The sequence below is a fragment of the Saccoglossus kowalevskii genome, chromosome 15 (assembly GCF_978046115.1).
Source record: "Saccoglossus kowalevskii chromosome 15, keSacKowa6.1, whole genome shotgun sequence".
Classification (NCBI taxonomy): domain Eukaryota; kingdom Metazoa; phylum Hemichordata; class Enteropneusta; family Harrimaniidae; genus Saccoglossus; species Saccoglossus kowalevskii.
The window spans coordinates 12,032,980-12,053,394 of record NC_140655.1 but is presented as its reverse complement, the minus strand read 5'-3'; the positions used below and the strand labels follow the sequence as shown (position 1 = coordinate 12,053,394).

At 35.7% G+C, this 20,415-nt stretch overlaps 1 protein-coding gene across 1 annotated transcript in view; it reads left to right on the top strand.

Moving 5' to 3' along the window:
- Positions 1–18,293, top strand: part of LOC100372940 (protein ELYS-like) — an 83,375-nt gene extending 65,082 nt beyond the window's left edge. The window contains exons 22-34 of the mRNA XM_085490462.1: positions 759–940; positions 1,303–1,450; positions 2,240–2,387; positions 2,588–2,671; positions 6,159–6,317; positions 6,636–6,699; positions 7,092–7,257; positions 7,736–7,801; positions 9,171–9,261; positions 12,656–12,891; positions 13,393–14,637; positions 16,610–16,814; positions 17,475–18,293. Of these exons, the coding sequence (XP_085346588.1) occupies positions 759–940; positions 1,303–1,450; positions 2,240–2,387; positions 2,588–2,671; positions 6,159–6,317; positions 6,636–6,699; positions 7,092–7,257; positions 7,736–7,801; positions 9,171–9,261; positions 12,656–12,891; positions 13,393–14,637; positions 16,610–16,814; positions 17,475–17,709 (3,029 nt within the window). The 3' untranslated portion in view covers positions 17,710–18,293. The remainder of the gene's footprint in view (positions 1–758; positions 941–1,302; positions 1,451–2,239; positions 2,388–2,587; positions 2,672–6,158; positions 6,318–6,635; positions 6,700–7,091; positions 7,258–7,735; positions 7,802–9,170; positions 9,262–12,655; positions 12,892–13,392; positions 14,638–16,609; positions 16,815–17,474) is intronic.
- Positions 18,294–20,415: the final 2,122 nt, after the last annotated feature.

Below are 20,415 nucleotides of genomic sequence, written 5' to 3'. Positions count from 1 at the left end.
CATGGCGTCAGACTACATTCACCATTAAATACAAATTGATAATCGGACAGTAGTATTGCGTAGCAGTTGGTTGTCGGGTGGGTGTAAAAAGATTTTACAAATGCACCTCATTTGATGCACAGATTTACACTCGAACCAAACTATTTTCTCGTCTTGGATGTGTGTTTTTTTCCTTTTCGGTTATTTCTGTCCATGATTGGATAGAAAAAAACGAACTACAAATACTCCAAGATTTTTTTGACTTTTGACTTCATTAAAAAATAAAATCGTTTTTGTAGGATGGAAACTTTTTGAGGTTAAAACCCCCCACCCCCAAACTAAAGGAAATAAGTTTTTTATCCGACATTGATCTTTTGACGTCGTCCCTAAATCAAAGTGCTTGCATGGCAAAAAAATATGACAGTTTGCTACAAAGAGCTTGATTACCTGATGTCATCAAAGATACAATGTAGTTGTTGGATAATTGAGACTCATAACTTAGCCTGTGAGATGATATTAGCAAGATTTTGATTTAATTGTAACAGTAATTTTATGCATGTAGCTTCTACTGTGATTGATAACATTCACTTTGGTATATTAATCATGTCATTTGCATGTATTTATTCATATTTGGTTGTATTATCCTCTCAGTGATTCATGATGTCACTCGTATCAACCACATCCTTGAACAAGTGATATTGTCTGATAAACTCAATATTTCTAAAACCGGAAATATAGTTTTTGTATTTTAATAATAATTGATATTATTTCCTTAACAGCTAAAACAGTTGATAATTTATTGAAGCTCCCCCTAAGTCAGATGGAGGAGTCAACGCTGATCAGTTACTTAAAGGACAGCACGGAACCGAACTCGGTGGAACTTCTTGTCATGCATTATTTACAACGGGCTCGATACGTGGAGGCGATTAGACTGAATGAAACGTTGAAACACAGTCTTATGGTAAGCGTTTTCTGGTAGTGGTGACGTTTTTTTCAACATCTTGTTGAATGATGGCCACAATATTGATTGGCTGACAAAAATAGCACTCTGGTAATCTGAATACGCTAATTTAAAACCGATGAATGACAGTTTTATGTTTTCCTCACACCTTATATCTACTGATAGTGATGAGATTGTGATTATTCAGGATATTGCAATAAATTTCCAATTAATGAGCAAAATCTTAGCAGCAGATCCAGACTTCAGTGGAGAGTAGGTACCCAGGCTAAGATACAGCATACATACATGTACATCCCAATATTTGCACTTAATATTCAGCAGAGTCCAAATCATCTAATTACAAGTAATGTAATATTTCACAGAGTGAAACGGACATTAAAGCACGAGAGAGAGCCTCAGCCCGGAATGCCATAGTTGATAGTTACACCAAGTTACTACCAAGAGTTCAAAGAAAGCTGGCTTATGCACCTGAACAGCCAATGAGAAAACTGACTATGGCCCGGAGGGAAGGTTAGTTTAATCGTAAACTCCTTTTATTTAAAGTTGTAAGTTCAAGAAAATTTGCAAAAATCTGTGGCAGTGTACCTGATGTTGGGTTACTATATATATAGTTGCGAAAGTTTGCAAACAAAAGTAGCACAAAATGTTTTCTCATATTTCTGCCACTTTTTTTATGTCATAGCGTTGTAACTATTCTTTGCGAATGCTACACAACACTCACAAAGATAAAAGCAATCATTAAAAACTACTCAGAGTACTCTCGAGTTATTTCCTTAATGAACGCACTTAAAGTTTTACCCCCCCCCCCCCTGGCTGTTACCATGAGCCATGACAATTTTAATAATACTTTCTTAAATCTTGGTCTGATGCAAAATTACCACGACTGGTCTATTCTGAGACGTATTTGTGATATCCAGTGACATTATGGAACCTGTGAGTGGAACACTTCCTAAAGAGAAAAGTAGATGTCTGCTTGTGTAAAAGATTCTATGCGTCAGGCTACACATGTGTTATACATGTAGTTGCATAGAACAGGTTGAATCTTAAAAGCTGCCTTTTCTTATTGGTTGTCACTTTACAATTCACGCTACTCATTAGCATATTTATCACCTAAAATACACAGTGACAACTAAGAGGGGTGCGGCAGAACAAATCAGTCGAGGGAATTTTGCATCAAGATGGGAAATTCCACAAACTTATTCTTCGAGGAATTGCCATATAAAATAGTAAAATTGCTATGACTTAGTCAGTCTAAGTTCCCAACTGCTTTGTAAAATGTTGTTATTCATTCCTATTTAGTCATTAGACCCAAACCTTTGTCGACTGTTGTGAATAGAAGTGGGAAAAGTCAGGTGATATCACATGCTACATTACTCAATGCTGTACTGGATAAGATATCTGAAGCCAGATGTCAGACAAGAGATGACGAAACTCCAATCAAGAGAAGGTGAGAAAAACATTTATTTGACACAAGAGGGCGATGTTGCTTCCAAGCATTTTAGTAAATTTTTGCAACTTGTGAAATACTTTTGTCGTAGATGTGAAAATAATGAGGATAAAAAACAAATACAACCCAGCAGGGATGCATTGCAAAATTATCAAGCAACAAATTGACCTTTTTTCACTGTAAAACGTTCTTTCTTTCAGACTGTCTGAGAGTGCACCAAGCATCACCGAAGCTGATCCGTTTGTTGGTACTCCAGTTACTCCAAGAAGTAAAACAGTTCTAAGGTATCGTAACATGCTTTTGATTAGTGAAATTTATTTTTTGCACAACATTGTTTAGATTTAAAATAATCATATTTGTTGTATACTGAATTAAAATATTACTTATTTTAACTTTTGAAACACCTTTAAGTAAATGAATGTGCTACTAATATGGTTATTGAAAACTATTATCACACTAAAAAACTCACTATTAAAATTCATTTTTTTGAAATATATCACTAATATCCGTATGTCACTGAGCAAAATTTTGGGATATGACAAATAATTTCACCACAGAAACCGATACAAAAACAATTTTTCATAACATTTTGGATTTCTGTTATTTTTTTTAGTCCCTGTTCATACGCAGTTTGAATACGGGGACTTATGTTTTGACTTCCGTGCTTCCATCCGTCAGTTCGTGCTTCCGTCCGTCAGTCCGTGCGTGCGTGGGTCTGGACCTGTTTGTTGGAAATGTCTGGACCAATCACAATCAAACTTCACACATACATTCACACATGCATTATACATATGCACATCAATTTGTTTCACGATCTGATTCAAGATGGCCGAATGGCGGCCATTTTTGTTCTAAAAATCATCAAAATCAAGCATTTCTCGGCTGTTTACAGATGCATTTTGTTCAAACTTGGTATATACATTAGACATTATAAGACCTTGATGCTCATCATTTTGTTTTGTTTTTCAGATAAGATTCAAAATGGCCGACTGGCGGCCATTTTTGTTTTAATAAATGTGCTTCTAGTGCCATATCTCTGACTTGCTGTGACTGATTATGTTCAAATTTTAAATATTCATTATACATCATGTCATAGATATACAGATATATTGGTTTGACGATCCTATTAAAAATGGCGGAATGGTGGCCATTTTAGTGCTAAAAAATCATCAAATATCAAGCATTTCTGGATGAATTTTGTTCAAACTTGGTACATACATTAAACATTACGCGTTCCTGATGCACGTTATTTTATTTTTTAGATCAGATTCAGAATGGCTAACTAGTGGCCATTTTGTTTTAATGAATGGGCTTCTAGAGCCATATCTCTGACATGCGTTTACTGACTATGTTCAAATTTTATATATTCATTATACATGTATTCAAAATGACTGATTTTGTTTTAATTAATGCTGTTCCAGAGCAATATCTCTCAATACTTGTTTGACGATCAGATACAAATGTCAATCATTTAAATGTTAAACAATCATCATAATCGTATTCCTGACATGTTTATATTCCAGCTATATTACTATAAACAAAACTATATATCTTAAAGTGCATGTGAAATGGCTGCTATTTTCACGCCTAAAGTTATCCATTGATACATAAATATTATTAATTTTTATGTTTCTAAGCATGAATTATTTTTTTAAGTGAAAAAATGTGTTTTAAACTCAGTCTACAGCAACTTTATTTTTGTGTATTTTAAAATGAGGTTCCTCATTAGCTTCTCATTTGCATACAGAAATTCCATTTGTGACATCAGAAGGGGAAGTCGCATGACAGCTTGCATTGCCGATAAGTGTAAATAAGGCAAATTTCTTGTGCAGTTTTCTCGTCTTTGACTAAATTGTCACTTATGTACTTGTTCGTCGAGGAAGAATGGACCATAATGAACACACAGTATCAATTTTTGTTGCATGGGCTTGAGTTAGATGCGAAATATGTCCGTTCTGGTGTAGCTGGTCACCGTGATCGACACCGACGCACGTTTGTACACTGTCGCTGGACAAAATAGAATTTGACGTCGGAATTATCTTATTTAGCAGGTTGCTAGGCACATACATTATTATGCAGATCAAGCTGCAATCATGGGGGTAAAAAAAGAACAGAGGTGTGAATTTGACATTCAACACCAAACAATTCAGAAACTTTTAGCCTTCGAAAATGAAAACAATTAGCAGTGTGTAAGGGCTGTGTAATTTCCTGTTTGTCCGACGCTTCGTTTTCATGTCACTGTCAAAATTATTGCTACATTTTACTTAACAGGGACTAAATGGTCTCTATAAAACGATAATCAGGATCGTAAAAAAAGTCAACTCATTTGAAACACTTGCCGGACGTCTCTCTCTCTTCTGAAATCCGCCTCGGTGATCATGGCCTTGTCCAGAATCTAATTCTTTCAAAAGTGTTGCGCCAGGTTTACGTTGTCGGCGTTTCTCCTTAAACCTATTATTTTTTTTTTCATGGACGAGGACAGTTTTTCCAAAAAAAAATGAATCTGAGGTTAAGTGGCTTTCGTCCACTGATGTCGCACCTTCGGACCGATTAGAAACGTGTGAATACATACACTATGACTATACGTTTCACTGCAACTGCCCACAACACAACACCTAAAAACTCTCTCTCAAAAAAAATAACATAGACAAAAAAAAAAGAAAAAACGCCGACCAAAAAATGTGTATATCGTTTAAAAGTATACTGAATGACAAGTGTTACTACAGCTCAGGGGTATAACTTCCTCGCACATTTTGTCATTTGGTGGAAATCCGGAAACAGTCGACCGTTTCACGATATGTGGGCGTGGCTACAACACGAGAAATATCCCAAATTTACTTGGATACGAGTAATCATTTTCAGCAAAAAAATCAATAACTGCCCATTTCAGTGGGACACAGATCTAAAATGGAAAACGTGAGGGTGGGCATTGCACAGGCACTTTAAATTCGATAACTAACGGGGACTGTGCCATGCATGGCTTGTTCATCTTTGTTATCCTAATGCCAATAATTAAATCATGAATAAGATATATTATAATCTTTAATCTTGTTTAAACCCTTAATAAGGCAGAATGTCACCGAAATCAGACAGAACTATGGGTACAAGAAAAAGTGGGCGAAAATTAGGAGCACCGAGAACAAAAAAAAAATGTGATTGGGTCGAAATTTTAGAAGCCAACAAACTGTGAAAATCAAATAATAAGATTGATGAATTGTTAGAGGGAGCAAAATTTTAAGATTTGTACTCTTATCAACATTGATCTGCGTCAATTATTAGTACAGTTTATATGCCATGCCGTGCCATCACACTGTGACTTCATATGTTTACATTTTTGCCAACCAGCAAGCTAGTGTCTGATAACAAATTGATTATAAGTAGCTTGCAATCTGCTGTGACAATGTTTCATGTAAGTTGTTTTATTAACAGGATCACATACATGTATATTTGATAACAACAGCAGTGGACGTTGTTATTTTTTCCTGTGTTACGAACACACAAGTTCTTACAGCCAGTCATTGCATACATGTATGCACACATAGCGTAAACAAGTGCGATAACCTCGTGAATATATCATTGAGCATTCTCAGATCTTATCCTTCTCACAAGTTCTCTTGTGGTTGCTCTATTTTGCAACTATTTGACTTGTACACGCAACTCAAAAACGTTTCCCAGACATTTTCAAACAACCAGTCATGAAGAGTAGACTTGTATGAAAATGCGTCACTAGTGTCTATCCTTAAAATGTTGAAACATTTTTTTTTTTTTCAGTGATAAAAGAAGTTTAGTGTACCCCCAAATAATGTATTCTGAGGATAGCTCTCCGCAGATGAAGCCATCCTCCCCAAGAATACAAAGACTATATTCAACTTCCCCACAACAGTCTGTAAATCTGTCATCACCGCCAATGTTTATGGATCAGATGAAGAGGTAAGTAAGGAATGGTTCTATTGGTGGTTATCTGATGACATTGAAGGTTTTGCTTGATGTCAATGAGGAAAGGTGATGCTTTGACAGTCTTTTTTATTTTTTCTTGACAAGTCTCGTAGTGATTGTCCAATCATATCAAAAATTCAGATATCTTAACTGAATGTATATGATAGAATTGTATCTACTGGAAAAAATAATTCATACCATTATAATAATTATAATGTTTCTAACAGAAAGTGTTTGGTTAAGATGTTTTTTGGGATAGAAATTGACATTACTCTGACCTATCCAATGTGTACTACCTTGTTTTTACACTAGACGTGTATCTGATTTCACCAGTGCTGCAGCTCTTTCATTGCTATGTACACCGCCTGTGAGAAAGGTAAGTACAACACTTTGTGTGGATTGTGGTTTTAATAATTAGTATCCAAGACAAGTATAGTCATCTTTCCATGAAACAACTGAAAAAACCTCAAACAAACCCCTACATCAAAATATTCTCTATACTAGATACAAGGAGCAATCTGATTTGCTAAACATTTCTCCATTTCAACTGGTGGTGGTGCACTAACATATGCCAGTTTCTTATAAAATATTTTTAATGTTATGTATGAAAGCAATAGTGGAGTTTCAAGTGCTCTGGCTGTCATGCAACCAGGGAACTTGCTAGAGAATTAAACCAAAAACTTGTCTATTTGCTGTAACATTTTATTTTGAAATTTCAACATGTGATACCTGATTTGGTAAAATTGTCTTCTTTTTTTTTTTTCACAGAGAACCCCGGGATCATTGAGAAAAACTAAAACTCCACAACCAACACCACAATCAATATTAAAAGTCAGAAAGCCAATAAGAACAACTTCTAGCCCTGGTGAAGATATCAGTGGACCCCCTAGTCCAGCACAGGAAAGTCCTGACATAAAGCCCAAACAGCTTAGTGGTAAGTGATTTAAGAATATAATTAAATATGATGTATTCATTTTTAGGACTCTGTTTTAATTTCTTGAATGTCTTTATTTTGGTGGAACATTTTGCACATTTTTATTTATTTTTCACTTTTAATTTTTAACTAAATAGACTTAATTTTTCTTTTTGAACAAAGTTTGGCATAAAATAAATATGGAAATAAATTATAGTAGTTTATTTTGCAAATGATAAAAAAAGGTTGACTTGAAGTTGGAATTCAAAAACAATAAAACAAACAAATTACTTCAAAAATGTCACCCAGATTTGAAACACTATGGTTTGATGTAAGGCAGTACTGAATTGCATCTGTTGAATGAATGCAACTTTTTTTTGCTATTAAAGTTCTATTTTTTTGTGTGTGTGTGCTAATGTCTAATATTTGCTTGATTTAATGTTGCTGGTGTCATATTTTGCTTGTATTTTATTTTGCTTTATAATTCTTGCTTTTCCAGCTGTATTTAAAGGAAATATCACTTTAGAAACGCCGCCTCGATTCCATCGTAAGAAGGCAAGCTTCGGTCAGTATTGTGCATGTGAACAAATGTGTTTTGTTCTTTGTTTTCACACATCTCCTGCTGTGAAAGACCCCACACACTTTAATACCAAAATCACAGGGGATAAAAGAGCATTGCAGACAATGTGTTGATATGCTAACCAAGCTTTCTGTAATGCATGAGAATTCGCAATGGGGTTTTATTCAGTATCCGATTCTGATTTTCACCCAGACCAGGACTTTCAAATCACATACCCAATACAAAATGTACAGGAACATCTATTCAATGTATTATTACTAATGTATGTTCCTTCTTTGCCAATAATAATAAGTGTGTAACAAATGGACCAGAGTTTGTGAGAATTAGGAATTGACTGATCAAACTTTTAAGAGCCACAATCCCATGAAATCATTTTCTCAATTTCTGACAACAGATTCTATGATGTCATACTTTACCCATAATCCCTTGCTTGAGAATCAAGATGGCTGACTACATAATACTGATGAAAAAAATTGAGAATGAGAAGTGATATAAAAAAACTGTAAATTGCATTCTCCTACATTTGTTGAGCTTTTTTGGGAGGGGTCATTGTGTTGTTTGGCTTGACTCCCCCTTTAACACTACAAATCAATCATAAAAAAAAAAATTGATTCTTATATCGATAACAAAAGCTTGTCACATAGCGTAAGTAAGGCAACATACAAAAACAACAAAAAGGTCAATTTTGACTGCTGTTCAGAAATCAATGTTAGCCTTCGTGCAGTATTGTTTCCTTGCAACAAATTGACAGATGTAACAAGGCGACCATTCAAATATCTCACACTGAACAAATTAGTGATTGAAATACTTCAGTGGTGTCAGTCCAACTAAATCACACTGTTGGCACAACATCTGAAGAGCATTCATGTATTAAACACTTTAGTGGATGCACTCTCATCTAAATGCATCAAAAACACAAAATGGTTTCCAAGTCAATAACTCAGTCTATCTGTTTGATTTTTTACCAATCGTTTTTATGTTTTTACCAATCGTTTAAACACGATGCGATCAGTGATCGTCTCAAGGATGTGCGACCAGGCTAACAGCGACATGGCAATATTGACACTTACCTATTCTAACCATTTCCACTGCTATTTCAATAAATTCTGTAATTGTTAACACAACTGTTTTCCACCAACAAACCTAACCATTTCTTAAAGCCAGTTTACACAATCAGATTAATCTGATCAGATAATTCACATCGTGTAAATTTTGTTGAAATATCAATAAAATATATTTTTATACCAATGAAAGTACCAGGATATGTGACCTTTTAGAGGTTGTGAAAGTGATCTATTGTCATCCTTATTCACAATTTTACATATTTGTTATTTTTTTTTCTCTACATTCATAGCTGTTACAGTTGAACCAAAACCTGAGACGCCAAGGCATATCAGATTTGCATTTGATGACAAACAGGATGTATCCTTGAAGGACGAGAACAGGTATAAATCAACTCCTGAGTCATTGCGAAGCTAACTTACAAGATTTTGTCTGATTGGCTACTCAACCCTAATACCTAATAGTCAGACCAATCAGAGAGCAGCTAGTTTGTTGAGTGTGTTTTTTTTTTTGAGATATCAAATTCTGCTTTGTGTATATGCTTGGACTTAATCGCAACTCTTTGGAAGTTTACAGCCCAAGCAGCATCAGATCTAAACACACACAATAATCCTTACTTTACCCTACCAGGTCTTCACTCACTGTCACAACAATGTCGTACTGCTAATATTAAGACCATCAACTCATACAGTATGATATACAATTCATGTCAAATTATGAGGTATGTAAATGTGTCGAAATGGACATAGTGCGAGTGGTTAGTGCTAGTAGCACTAATCCGAAAAAGTACTAGATCTAGTGCTAAAATGGCACTAGATCTAGTACTAAAATGGCACTACCGGTAGATCTAGTGCTAAAACGGCACTAGATCTAGTACTAAAATGTACATAGTGCGAGTGGCATTGATATCGCGTTGTCAACGACGTCGAGACATCCCGTAATTGTCTGAAAATAAATTAATATTTACGTAAAGTTGTTGTATCTTTCATTTATTGGAAATGTCCTACAGTGGGAAAACTGAGTATGTACATGAATGTCATTGTCCACGTGTATCGTAACTAATAGACCTTTGAAACAACGCGATCGGCCGGGAAACTAGCTCCATGGTCAGTAAAACTGCAGGTCGAACTTCGCAATTTTTACAAATTGTGAATAGATACACTGTATGAAATGGTATTGTGTGGAAGTTTGTGTTTTCAACTTCGGCGTATGTAAACTTGTAACTTGTATGTAAATGGTGGAATTCAGCGTTGATTTTTTTTTTTAAATCGCTGACGTGCCGTTTTATTTCTGGTCGGCGCCACACTCAATGAAAATAGATCTTCGTAAATGAAATTATGATGGCATATATGAACTAAATAAAAAATGTGTATACTGCTAGTCTAAGTCCCGGGTCCCTGTAAAGCTCGGCGGATTTTGTGTGTACGGCGACCTGTGAATGGACATGTTGCTCAGTACCGCTGGGAACTAGACAGGAAATGAACCGTTGTCTGGTTGTCATGACATTGACCTTTGCGGACATAATCAACCAATGGTAAAAGTGGATTCACGCAATTCTGTTGTTACATTGTACCGTGGCGGTACTAACGGGGAAAAAGCCACGACGCTATTGTTTTAGCTTTACCCTGTGATCGTTTGTCAATATTCGTTCACAAACATTGGTCTCGTTAGCTCTTAGCCCCTTTTTACAATGGATTACGCTAATCTCAAGCATTCGGTAATATTCGGAGCATGGAGGTACTAAAGGGTCCACGACGCATCTCAAGTGACCATTTATAAAGCCTGGCTTATTTCCTTTTGTTTCAACACAAGTTAATCTTGATATGGACATTGTCTAGCTCATCTTTGATGTCGATGATAGTTTGCGATTGCTTACACAAGTAACCAGTTAGCGGAATATGATATACCTCGCCGATTTTTTAACGTGACCATATAATATATGTCTAGACACTTTCTCTGCAATGATATTTGTTAGGAGTCCTTAGGATTTTTTGCTGTAGACTCTCGAAATCTTGTTCTTGTTACAGTTGCTAATAATTAAAACATGTAAAATCTGTGAAGTAACAAGTTCGTCTGTTGAATTTCCGGTTGTGAAATGCGTATTTTAACCCTTCACAGCTTTATTCAATGGGTAAGCCTAGTTTGGACAAAGAGCTGTTATCACTGTAAACAATGTTAAATTATTCTTCTAATGCTCAGTTCATCTTTTGAAAACAACTATTTTTAGATTTGAAAAAAAAAATCATGCCATTTCCCTATCAAAATCCAAGCCAAAAGATCGTACTACAACATCGGTAAATCTCTCCGCGTTGCGTTCAATAACATTAACATATTTAAATGAGCTATGGTGATTAGAACACGTTGGCATCATTCAGCATTTTGATTGGTTAATTAGCGATTTGACCTCAACTCATGCAAGAGAAACATGGCGGATACCATACAGCATCGAACGTTTATATGCGATCGGAATCATTTGCTTACGATGAAACTAAGTTGAATTTTATTTGAATTTCATAACAATTCAACGAATTTATTTTTTGTGCGTTATTATAATCACTACTGAGTAATAATCAACAATTGTCAAACGCAGCATGATCGGATTACGCAACTGATCGTTTGCTACTACGCAATGCAGTTGTGTTTGTTTTTATATGAAACTTCGTTTAAAATATTCTTTCGTTACCAATAAAATAAAAACAAATGTATTTGAAAAATGACACTGGGCGACACTGTAATGACATTTCAGGCAGTCTACTTTTTAATTCAGCAAGAATTATTAATTATTGTTAATTCTGAAATAGTTTCTTTCGTCTTGGGTGGCCCAACGGCGTTGAAAGTCTGCGTAGTTGGATACTTCAATGAAAATAAGTCCCCCAAAAATATTTCATGATTATTTTTTGAAATTTTGAACCCCAAATAAGCGCCCACCAGCCGTGAAATCCCCAGGACGATTTTTCTGATGAGCGAATTTACAGCAGAATCCGGTATTATATAAAGAAAGTATTATTATGGATATCTCACAGATATTGCCGATGTTTTATACTGTTTGTAGTTTGCATATGAAGTGGTTGTTGATGCCCCTCCTATTATTCGACGTCGTTGACAATGCGATAACAATGCCACTCGCACTGTGCACATTTTAGCACTAGATCTAGTGCCATTTTTGCGCTAGATCTAGTGCCATTTTAGCACTAGATCTAGTACTTTTTCGGATTAGTGCTACTAGCACTAACCACTCGCACTACGCCCATCTCAACACATTTACATACATGCAAATTATACAATCATAACATAATGCATTTGCTCAGTAACTATCCCTCAGATTTTTGAAGCGCCAATCCACATTCCATGTAAACAAACAATGTATGTTACTGCTATACGTTGCAAGGGACTAATATTCAGTTCATTTCGCTTGTATTGTGACTACAAGGTTTAATTATCTGTCTTGATAAAAATTATTAAATAATTGGCCAATGATCTATTTATCATTTTTATATGTGGCAGAACTGTTATAAAATTTTAAAATTATATTATTTTTTTTATAAATGAAGATTGTTTAAAAGGTAATTTCAAACAGAAAATATGAGAAATGTGAAGACAAAAAATGAAACATCAAATTGATTTAATAGCATATGGAAATGGCAATTTCTTGTCAAGTGGTTAAATTGATTAAAAAACATTGTTATAGCAAAAATCAAGTGATTATAGAGAATCCAACAAGGATTACGACCTGTATGTGTTAATAAATTGTTTCTACATCTTGCTCCTTATGTTCAGTCTCAGTCTCCCAGAAGATTCAGTGATGCCATCAGTTGAGATTGCGAATGATTCAGATGCCATGGCAACAGAAGCTGATATTGTACTTAATGATAACTCTGACTTGGAGCTGAGACTTGATGAGAGCCAAGATGACTCTATGGTGGTCGATGACGAGGTATCTTTTCATCGCCGTGGTGATACATCTCATCGTACAATGGATGACAGTGAGGAAATGGAAGAGGAGTTAACACAAGGTATAAATTTACTTCATGTGTCAGGATTTCAAATGAATATTTTTCATCATACCAGTAATAACTTCACCAGCATTTTGCAATAAAGTAAAAAAAGAAAGAAAGATATGTTTGGAAATTGTGTAGTGAAGCAAAACTGCTTTGCAACTCCTTTCATCAGTTCACACATGGTCTCATTCTTTGAGGCATTTTGCCTTCAAATTCATTTTCACAATATTTGAAACATACAAAATGTTGCAGCTGAATAATTGTGACATTAAAAGGTTGAATAAGGTGAGATTGATGCCCGTTTGAGGAGGTGTATTGCTAGTTTAGTTTCTTAACTTCTGTTATTTGTTAGAAACCTATATTGCATGCTTTTTGAAATGCCATTTTCTAAATATTGCCTGCCGTACTAATTCCTTTTTCAACAGGTAGCTATACCTCTTATCATGTAGACTGTCTAGTGGTAGAAAACTAATGAAATGCAAGTTGATCCATACTTAAAATTTCAATCTTTTTTAGAATACCAGCCAGCTGCTGAAATAAAAGATACAGAAGAAGATGTCATTGAAGTCGAAGAGGTTCTTCACGCAGACGAAGATGAAGTGGCAGTCTTGGAAGATGAAGTGAGAGAGGTTTCCCCAGAAGATGAAGATGAAGATGTTGTCAAGGAAGATGTAGCGATAGAGTTGGTGATGGAAGACTCAATTCCAGCACAAGATGTTGGAGCTCCATCACCAAAGAGAGAATCTTCCCCTGAGATGTTGATTTTGGATGAGTCTGACGAGGAGGAGGAGGAAGAGTTGCCACCACTGGTTGCTAGGGAAACAGATGAAGAAAAGAAATTTGAGGAAGATGCTGATATTCTAGAAGTGCCAGAAGAAAGGAAAGTAGAAGAGAAGAGTACGACTGATGAAAAAACACAGAAAGAGGACTTTGTGATGGAACAACAAGACTTGCTAAGGGCAGAGGAACCTGTTTCTGAAGCAGTGGCAGTACAGTTTGAAAAGCAAGAAACTAGACCTGAAGCAGACACTGAAATTTCACAAGATGTAGTGGAAGTAGAGAGTGAAGGCACAGACCAAACTGAAGTCACAGTGCCAGAGGAACTGATTGAAACTAGACCTGGGAAAGTTGAAGATGATGGAACAACTGAGGTAGATGCTGAACAACGTTATGCAACTACAGATGAAACACTTACAGTCTTACCAGAAAAAACACCAGTTCTGCAACCACAAGAGCTTCCAGTATCACCTGAAGCTGGTGATGTCCCAGCTATGATGACAACGCCCAAAAGGCCACCCCCAAAGATCCAAGCCACGGTTTTTGAGATGGGTGTTCAAACCACACCTGGCTTATCTCTCAGACAGCCACATAGAATGGGAACTCCTTCCTATGCAGACGCTTTCAGAGCTTCTCTACGATCTGAGAGAAGAATTAGAAGGAGAAAACTTCCCGATGGCACAGAAAAAGCGCCAGATAGTAGTGTGCCTGAAGTGGAAGTGACAATACCTGAAGTATCAGAAACGGCTGCATCAGTGTCAGAAACAGCACCTTGGGTGTCAGAACCTGAGACATCTGTCTCAGAAACACCAGATCCTGCTTCAACAGATACAGATACTGTCATGGAAACTACCACTGATGATGCAAGTGTCATGCAAACAACAGAAGATGAGACAGGAGAAGAGTCTAAAACAGAGGATGATGTGGAAGAAATGGCATACACATTCTCCGAACCTTTGACTCTGTCCAAAAATGAAGATTCAGGTACAAGTCCAAACTTTTCTCGAATGCGACAAAAAATATGAAATGTAAAATAAGGTTTTTTTGGTATAATACATTTTACTTATATTGAGGAAATTCCAAACCAGTCCCTATGTGTTACTTAACATGTTCCAATGAAGTAAATAGTAGTATAGTACATTAAAAGTAAATATAATTGAAAAAAAACAGATGGATTTGTTTGCCTAGCAGATTGCCCTATTAGTGACATAGTCAACGAGCGACATCTTTCTAGATTTTGTTCCAATTTTTTTAGTTCTAAATAAAAATAGGCAAAATTTTGGAAAGAGAAAATATGATGCAGGATTAAGCAGCAGAATTCTTGTATAATATAATTATTTCTGTGTTTGAGTATTTCTTTACTAGACATATACTCATGCTCAGTTCCTGAACTGTTCACACTTGTTTTATGAGAGTTAACAAATTGTATCCCAGCATGCATTTGGTTTTGAGACACAACATAACAAGTGAAGGCTCATACATGTAACTAAAGTTAAAACAGACTAACAAAGTTCTCATAACACAGTAATTAGATTAGTTTATTAATTTGTGAAATATATTAACCCTTTTATAGACATTTTTTGCTCATTTATTAGTCCCCGTTCGGACGAAGTCCGAAAACGGGGACTTGTAATTCGGTCTCCGTCCGTCCGTCCATGTGTCCGTGCGTCCGTCCGGAGTCATATCTCAGAATCCCTTGGACCGATTTCGTTCATTCTTTGCATGTGCCGAGTACTTTATGTGGGACATATGCATATGCAGTGGTTTAGCGATTCGATTCAAAATGGCCGACTGGCAGCCATCTTGTTTTTTGAAAATGTTGTATTTTGGACATGCTTTGTCAGTTTTCATTCAAACTTGGTATATAGATTATACATGTTAGGATACATGTCCATGATGATTTATTTCACAATTGGATCAAAGATGGCCGACTGGCAGCCATCTTGTTTTTTGAAAATGTTGTATTTTGGACATGCTTTGTCAGTTTTCATTCAAATTTAGTACATAGATCATACATGTTAGGATACATGTCCCCGACCGTCCGTGAGTTCCTGAGTCTGTCCGTCCGTGTGTCCGTGCGTCAGTCTATCCAACGTCATATTCAGGATCCTGTGGACCGATTCCGTTCAATCTTTGCATGCGTCTTGTACCTTATGTGGGACATATGCACATGCAGTGGTTTAGCGATTCGATTAAAAATGGCCGACTGGCAGCCATCTTGTTTTTTGAAAATGTTGTATTTTGGACATGCTTTGTCAGTTTTCATTCAAACTTGGTACATAGATTATACATGTTAGAATACATGTCCATGACGATTTATTTCGCAATTGGATCAAAGATGGTCGACTGGCAGGCATCTTGTTTTTGTTTTTTTAGGCGGTATCTTGGACGTGCTCTGTTTGTTTTCATTCAAATTTGGCACATACATGTACTTTATACATGTTAGGATGCATGTCCATGACAATTTGTTTCAAAGGATGGTCGATTGACTTTTTGGCCTTACTACTATATTTCCACAATTTATGTACCATTTTCATTCGTATTTGGCAAATACATCATACATATCAGTGTGTTTCATAATCAGATCAAAGATGGCTGAATAACTGCTGTTTTTATTTTGGCCATATTACTATGGCATGAAACACGTGTTTTGATGTAGATAAACAACCTGTTGTATACGCCATTTGGAACTCAAGTTTCAAGGACAAGCTCGTGACAAACCCTCCGCTTTAATATGACGAGCACAAAGAGAACTTAACGGGGACTGTGTCATTTTCAATGACTTGTTATTTTTCAGCACCTTCCAATGCTTTTCTTGAAGATTTTTTTTATTGCTACATATTGATGTAAATACGATTGAAGTACCTTTCATTTACTTTTTGTAAGTTAGATTAATTGTTAGTACATTAGCATCTATCATTTCAATACTGTACCCTTTCTGTGTCTCCCTTTTTAGTAGCTGCCACTCCAACGTCAGGCACATCCTCTACGCCACGGTTTGTGTTTTCGCCGCCGTTAACACGCTCTCAACTCCGACGTAAACAGAGGTTGGATACTCCAGAAAGTAGCGGTGCTGGGGACGGTTCATCACCAGGGCTTCCATTCCTCTCAGCAGAAATGAAAGAAGGAAAGTCATCATCAGCTTCAAGAAGAGTTACACGGTATGTACGAGCATAACACCTTCATCTTCTGCTGCTTTGAGCATATGATCAAACATTCCCAAAATTTGATTTTTACTCAACCACTTATCCTGGGTGAGTGTGCCTCAAACTCTATTGGGCACCCAAAGCCTAATTCATTCGTTTACTTATAGATATAACTTTTTAAAACCTAGGTGGTCAAGTGGTTATCACCAACTTGGCCTTGAACAGTTGAGAAGACACCAATTTTCAAAGCTAAAATTGATAAAGCTGGCATTCATAAGAAAGGCATCAAAGCCCATGCATCCACTGGCAAGAGAACCTGTTATTATTTTTGATGTCAATTTGGGAGCACTTTTTTCTTATATTCTTCAATATTAAATTGTTACTAAACAAATTTGGCTATTTTTGTCCCAATCTTCTGAAGGAAAGTGTAAACTATAAACGGGACTATTTTGTGAATTTGAGATGAAAAGAGGGAACTGGTAGTGAAAAGATAAAACTGAATAACTTCTTATACCATTTTTCATTACCTAATACATTCACAGACAATGAAAACAAATTTCTTGATGCCCTTGGCAATATGTTTATAAGGTACTTGAAAACTTTTAGATCTGCAAGGAAGGGCTTTCCGCTATCCCATCCCATACATCATAAACTAACTTTCTGTTTGAATTTCAGAACACGAAAATCCTCAAGACTGTCTTTACAGCCTCCCTCTGATAGTCCTATTAACTTCATATCACCTGTTGTGTCAGAACTTGCATCTAATGCAAACAAGCGAAAAACTAGAAGAAGTATTCGAATTGCGTCATCCAAAAGTTTGTTAGATGAACCGCTGGTGGAAGAAAAGACTACCACCACCAAAGTTCGCCGTGCCAAAACGAGAAGTGGGAAATTATGGTCTAATGTTTAATGTACATGTATCTGCTTCAGCTTTAAAAAAAACACATAAAACTTGTGATAACATGAAGAGCAGAAATTCAGTTCTGTGTGCATTTAATTCATGGAGTTTACTTTACTATTGCTTCTTGCAGCAAGCAAAAAAAAACTGCAAAGTCTTTGTCAAGCATTTTTTTATGCTTTCAGTCACAGCAACAGTCAAACATTTCCAATTATCGGTATGCAGAAATGTTTTTTTATACTATCTTCTTGATCCGCTGAAAATACTAATTGTCAACGTTTATTTTCTACTCACTGTATTGATCAATAACTATAGAATAATTAAAATATAGCATTATTGTAAAAAAAAAAAAAATGAATACCGGTACTTTAAATTATTTTTTCATAGAAAATATTTTATTCCTTTGTTTTTGTAAACTACAATTACAGACATGACCCTGTATCACTTACATAGACATGGGGACCTCACTTTACAACTGAAATAAAGTGTCTTTGTATATCAGATTGCCTTGCAGTCATTGCACAAGTTTTTTCTGGAAACATTTATCATGTAGAAAGTGAAATAAAATCTGAAATTAATTGATCATTAAATTACAACTTTAGACGCATTTGTTATTGTGTTAATAATAGAAATATGGTACAATTTAATTGTGTGTATGAAGACATCAAATTCAGATGTAAGGAACCCCACTGAAAAAAAATTTGTCAATAATACAGTCGTGATTGATAAATTGAATATTAAGTAAAATACAGCATAGTGGCAAGATTGACTGTATAATATGGAAGCCCATCATGTCAAATATTGCTGCCAAAGCTACATCTTGTATAATTGCTGAAACTACAATTCATTAGTTTTTAAAATGTGTGTAATGGTAGCCCATCACTAAATACAAGCATTCATACAGCACACTCAGTTACTCATTGGTTGATACAAGCATTCATACAGCACACTCATTGGTTGATATAAGCATTCATACAGCACACTCAGTTACTCATTGGTTGATATAAGCATTCATACAGCACTCAGTTACTCATTGGTTGATATAAGCATTCATACAGCACATTCAGTTACTCATTGATTGATATAAGCATTCATACAGCACACTCATTGGTTGATATAAGCATTCATACAGCACACTCAGTTACTCATTGGTTGATATAAGCATTCATACAGCACACTCAGTTACTCATTGGTTGATATAAGCATTCATACAGCACACTCAGTTACTCATTGGTTGATATAAGCATTCATACAGCACACTCAGTTACTCATTGGTTGATATAAGCATTCATACAGCACATTCAGTTACTCATTGATTGATATAAGCATTCATACAGCACATTCAGTTACTCATTGATTGATATAAGCATTCATACAGCACACTCATTGGTTGATATAAGCATTCATACAGCACACTCAGTTACTCATTGGTTGATATAAGCATTCATACAGCACACTCAGTTACTCATTGGTTGATATAAGCATTCATACAGCACACTCAGTTACTCATTGGTTGATATAAGCATTCATACAGCACATTCAGTTACTCATTGGTTGATATAAGCATTCATACAGCACATTCAGTTACTCATTGATTGATATAAGCATTCATACAGCACACTCATTGGTTGATATAAGCATTCATACAGCACACTCAGTTACTCATTGGTTGATATAAGCATTCATACAGCACACTCAGTTACTCATTGGTTGATATAAGCATTCATACAGCACACTCAGTTACTCATTGGTTGATATAAGAATTCATGTATACTTTGTGGTATTCTCGTAATCCCTTGTATTAGGTTTTAAATATTAATAATTGGTAGTTTTTCCCGTAAATTGCAATCTAGACGCATGGAACTGAGAACAGTCACTGTTGGCGCTGTATACAGTGTAAAGGCCAGAAACGGTTGTTAAATTTGGTGACCAGTTTATAGTCTTCAAATTACCACAATAGACAGAGTGGGGGAGTCAAGACCGAATACACATGATTCCGGCGTTTCATATAATATTCGTGATATATCAATACGTCATAACCTCATTAAAGTTCATTGTTTGCGCATGTTTGGTCCCTTTTTCCACAACCAATACGTCATCACAGTGAAGTCAATTGCAATTTATGTTTATGCTGATTGTTGTGTTCGTATTCAAAGCCTACACAATCTAACAAGCCAGCAACGGCATGCTCAGCAAAAGATATGTGCACACGCCTACCATTTCATATATACTCTTACAATTCTGGTTCCCCAATAACTCTGGATTTGATGCCACTAGACAATTTAATAGTGTTATGAATCTGTACAAAATACAAGCGTTCCAAATCAATCCTTTGAACATAACAAATGGTATAGTTAATTTTGGGCCAAATTTCTCATTGGCTACATATGTCGTGCGTTAATTGCTGATTCGAGTGTTACAGTTCGTGAGGCATAAGTTGATATATATATTCCTACAAATATTCATCCAAATCTGATGTGATTCCAGCGTTTGTGAAAAAAACAAAACAAAAAAAACTGGAATTTATGCCAACAAAGGTATTCTCTATGTACCATAAGTTTTATGGAAAAATGATTCCAGTGACAAGGTACAGACTGTGTACACGAAGAACTTTTAGATATCAATTGTGTAAATGCAATAACATTTGATACAGAATGAATAACATTTTTCTTGAGATGAGAGAGGAAAATCTGAATTATTCATTGAACCACACAGTAA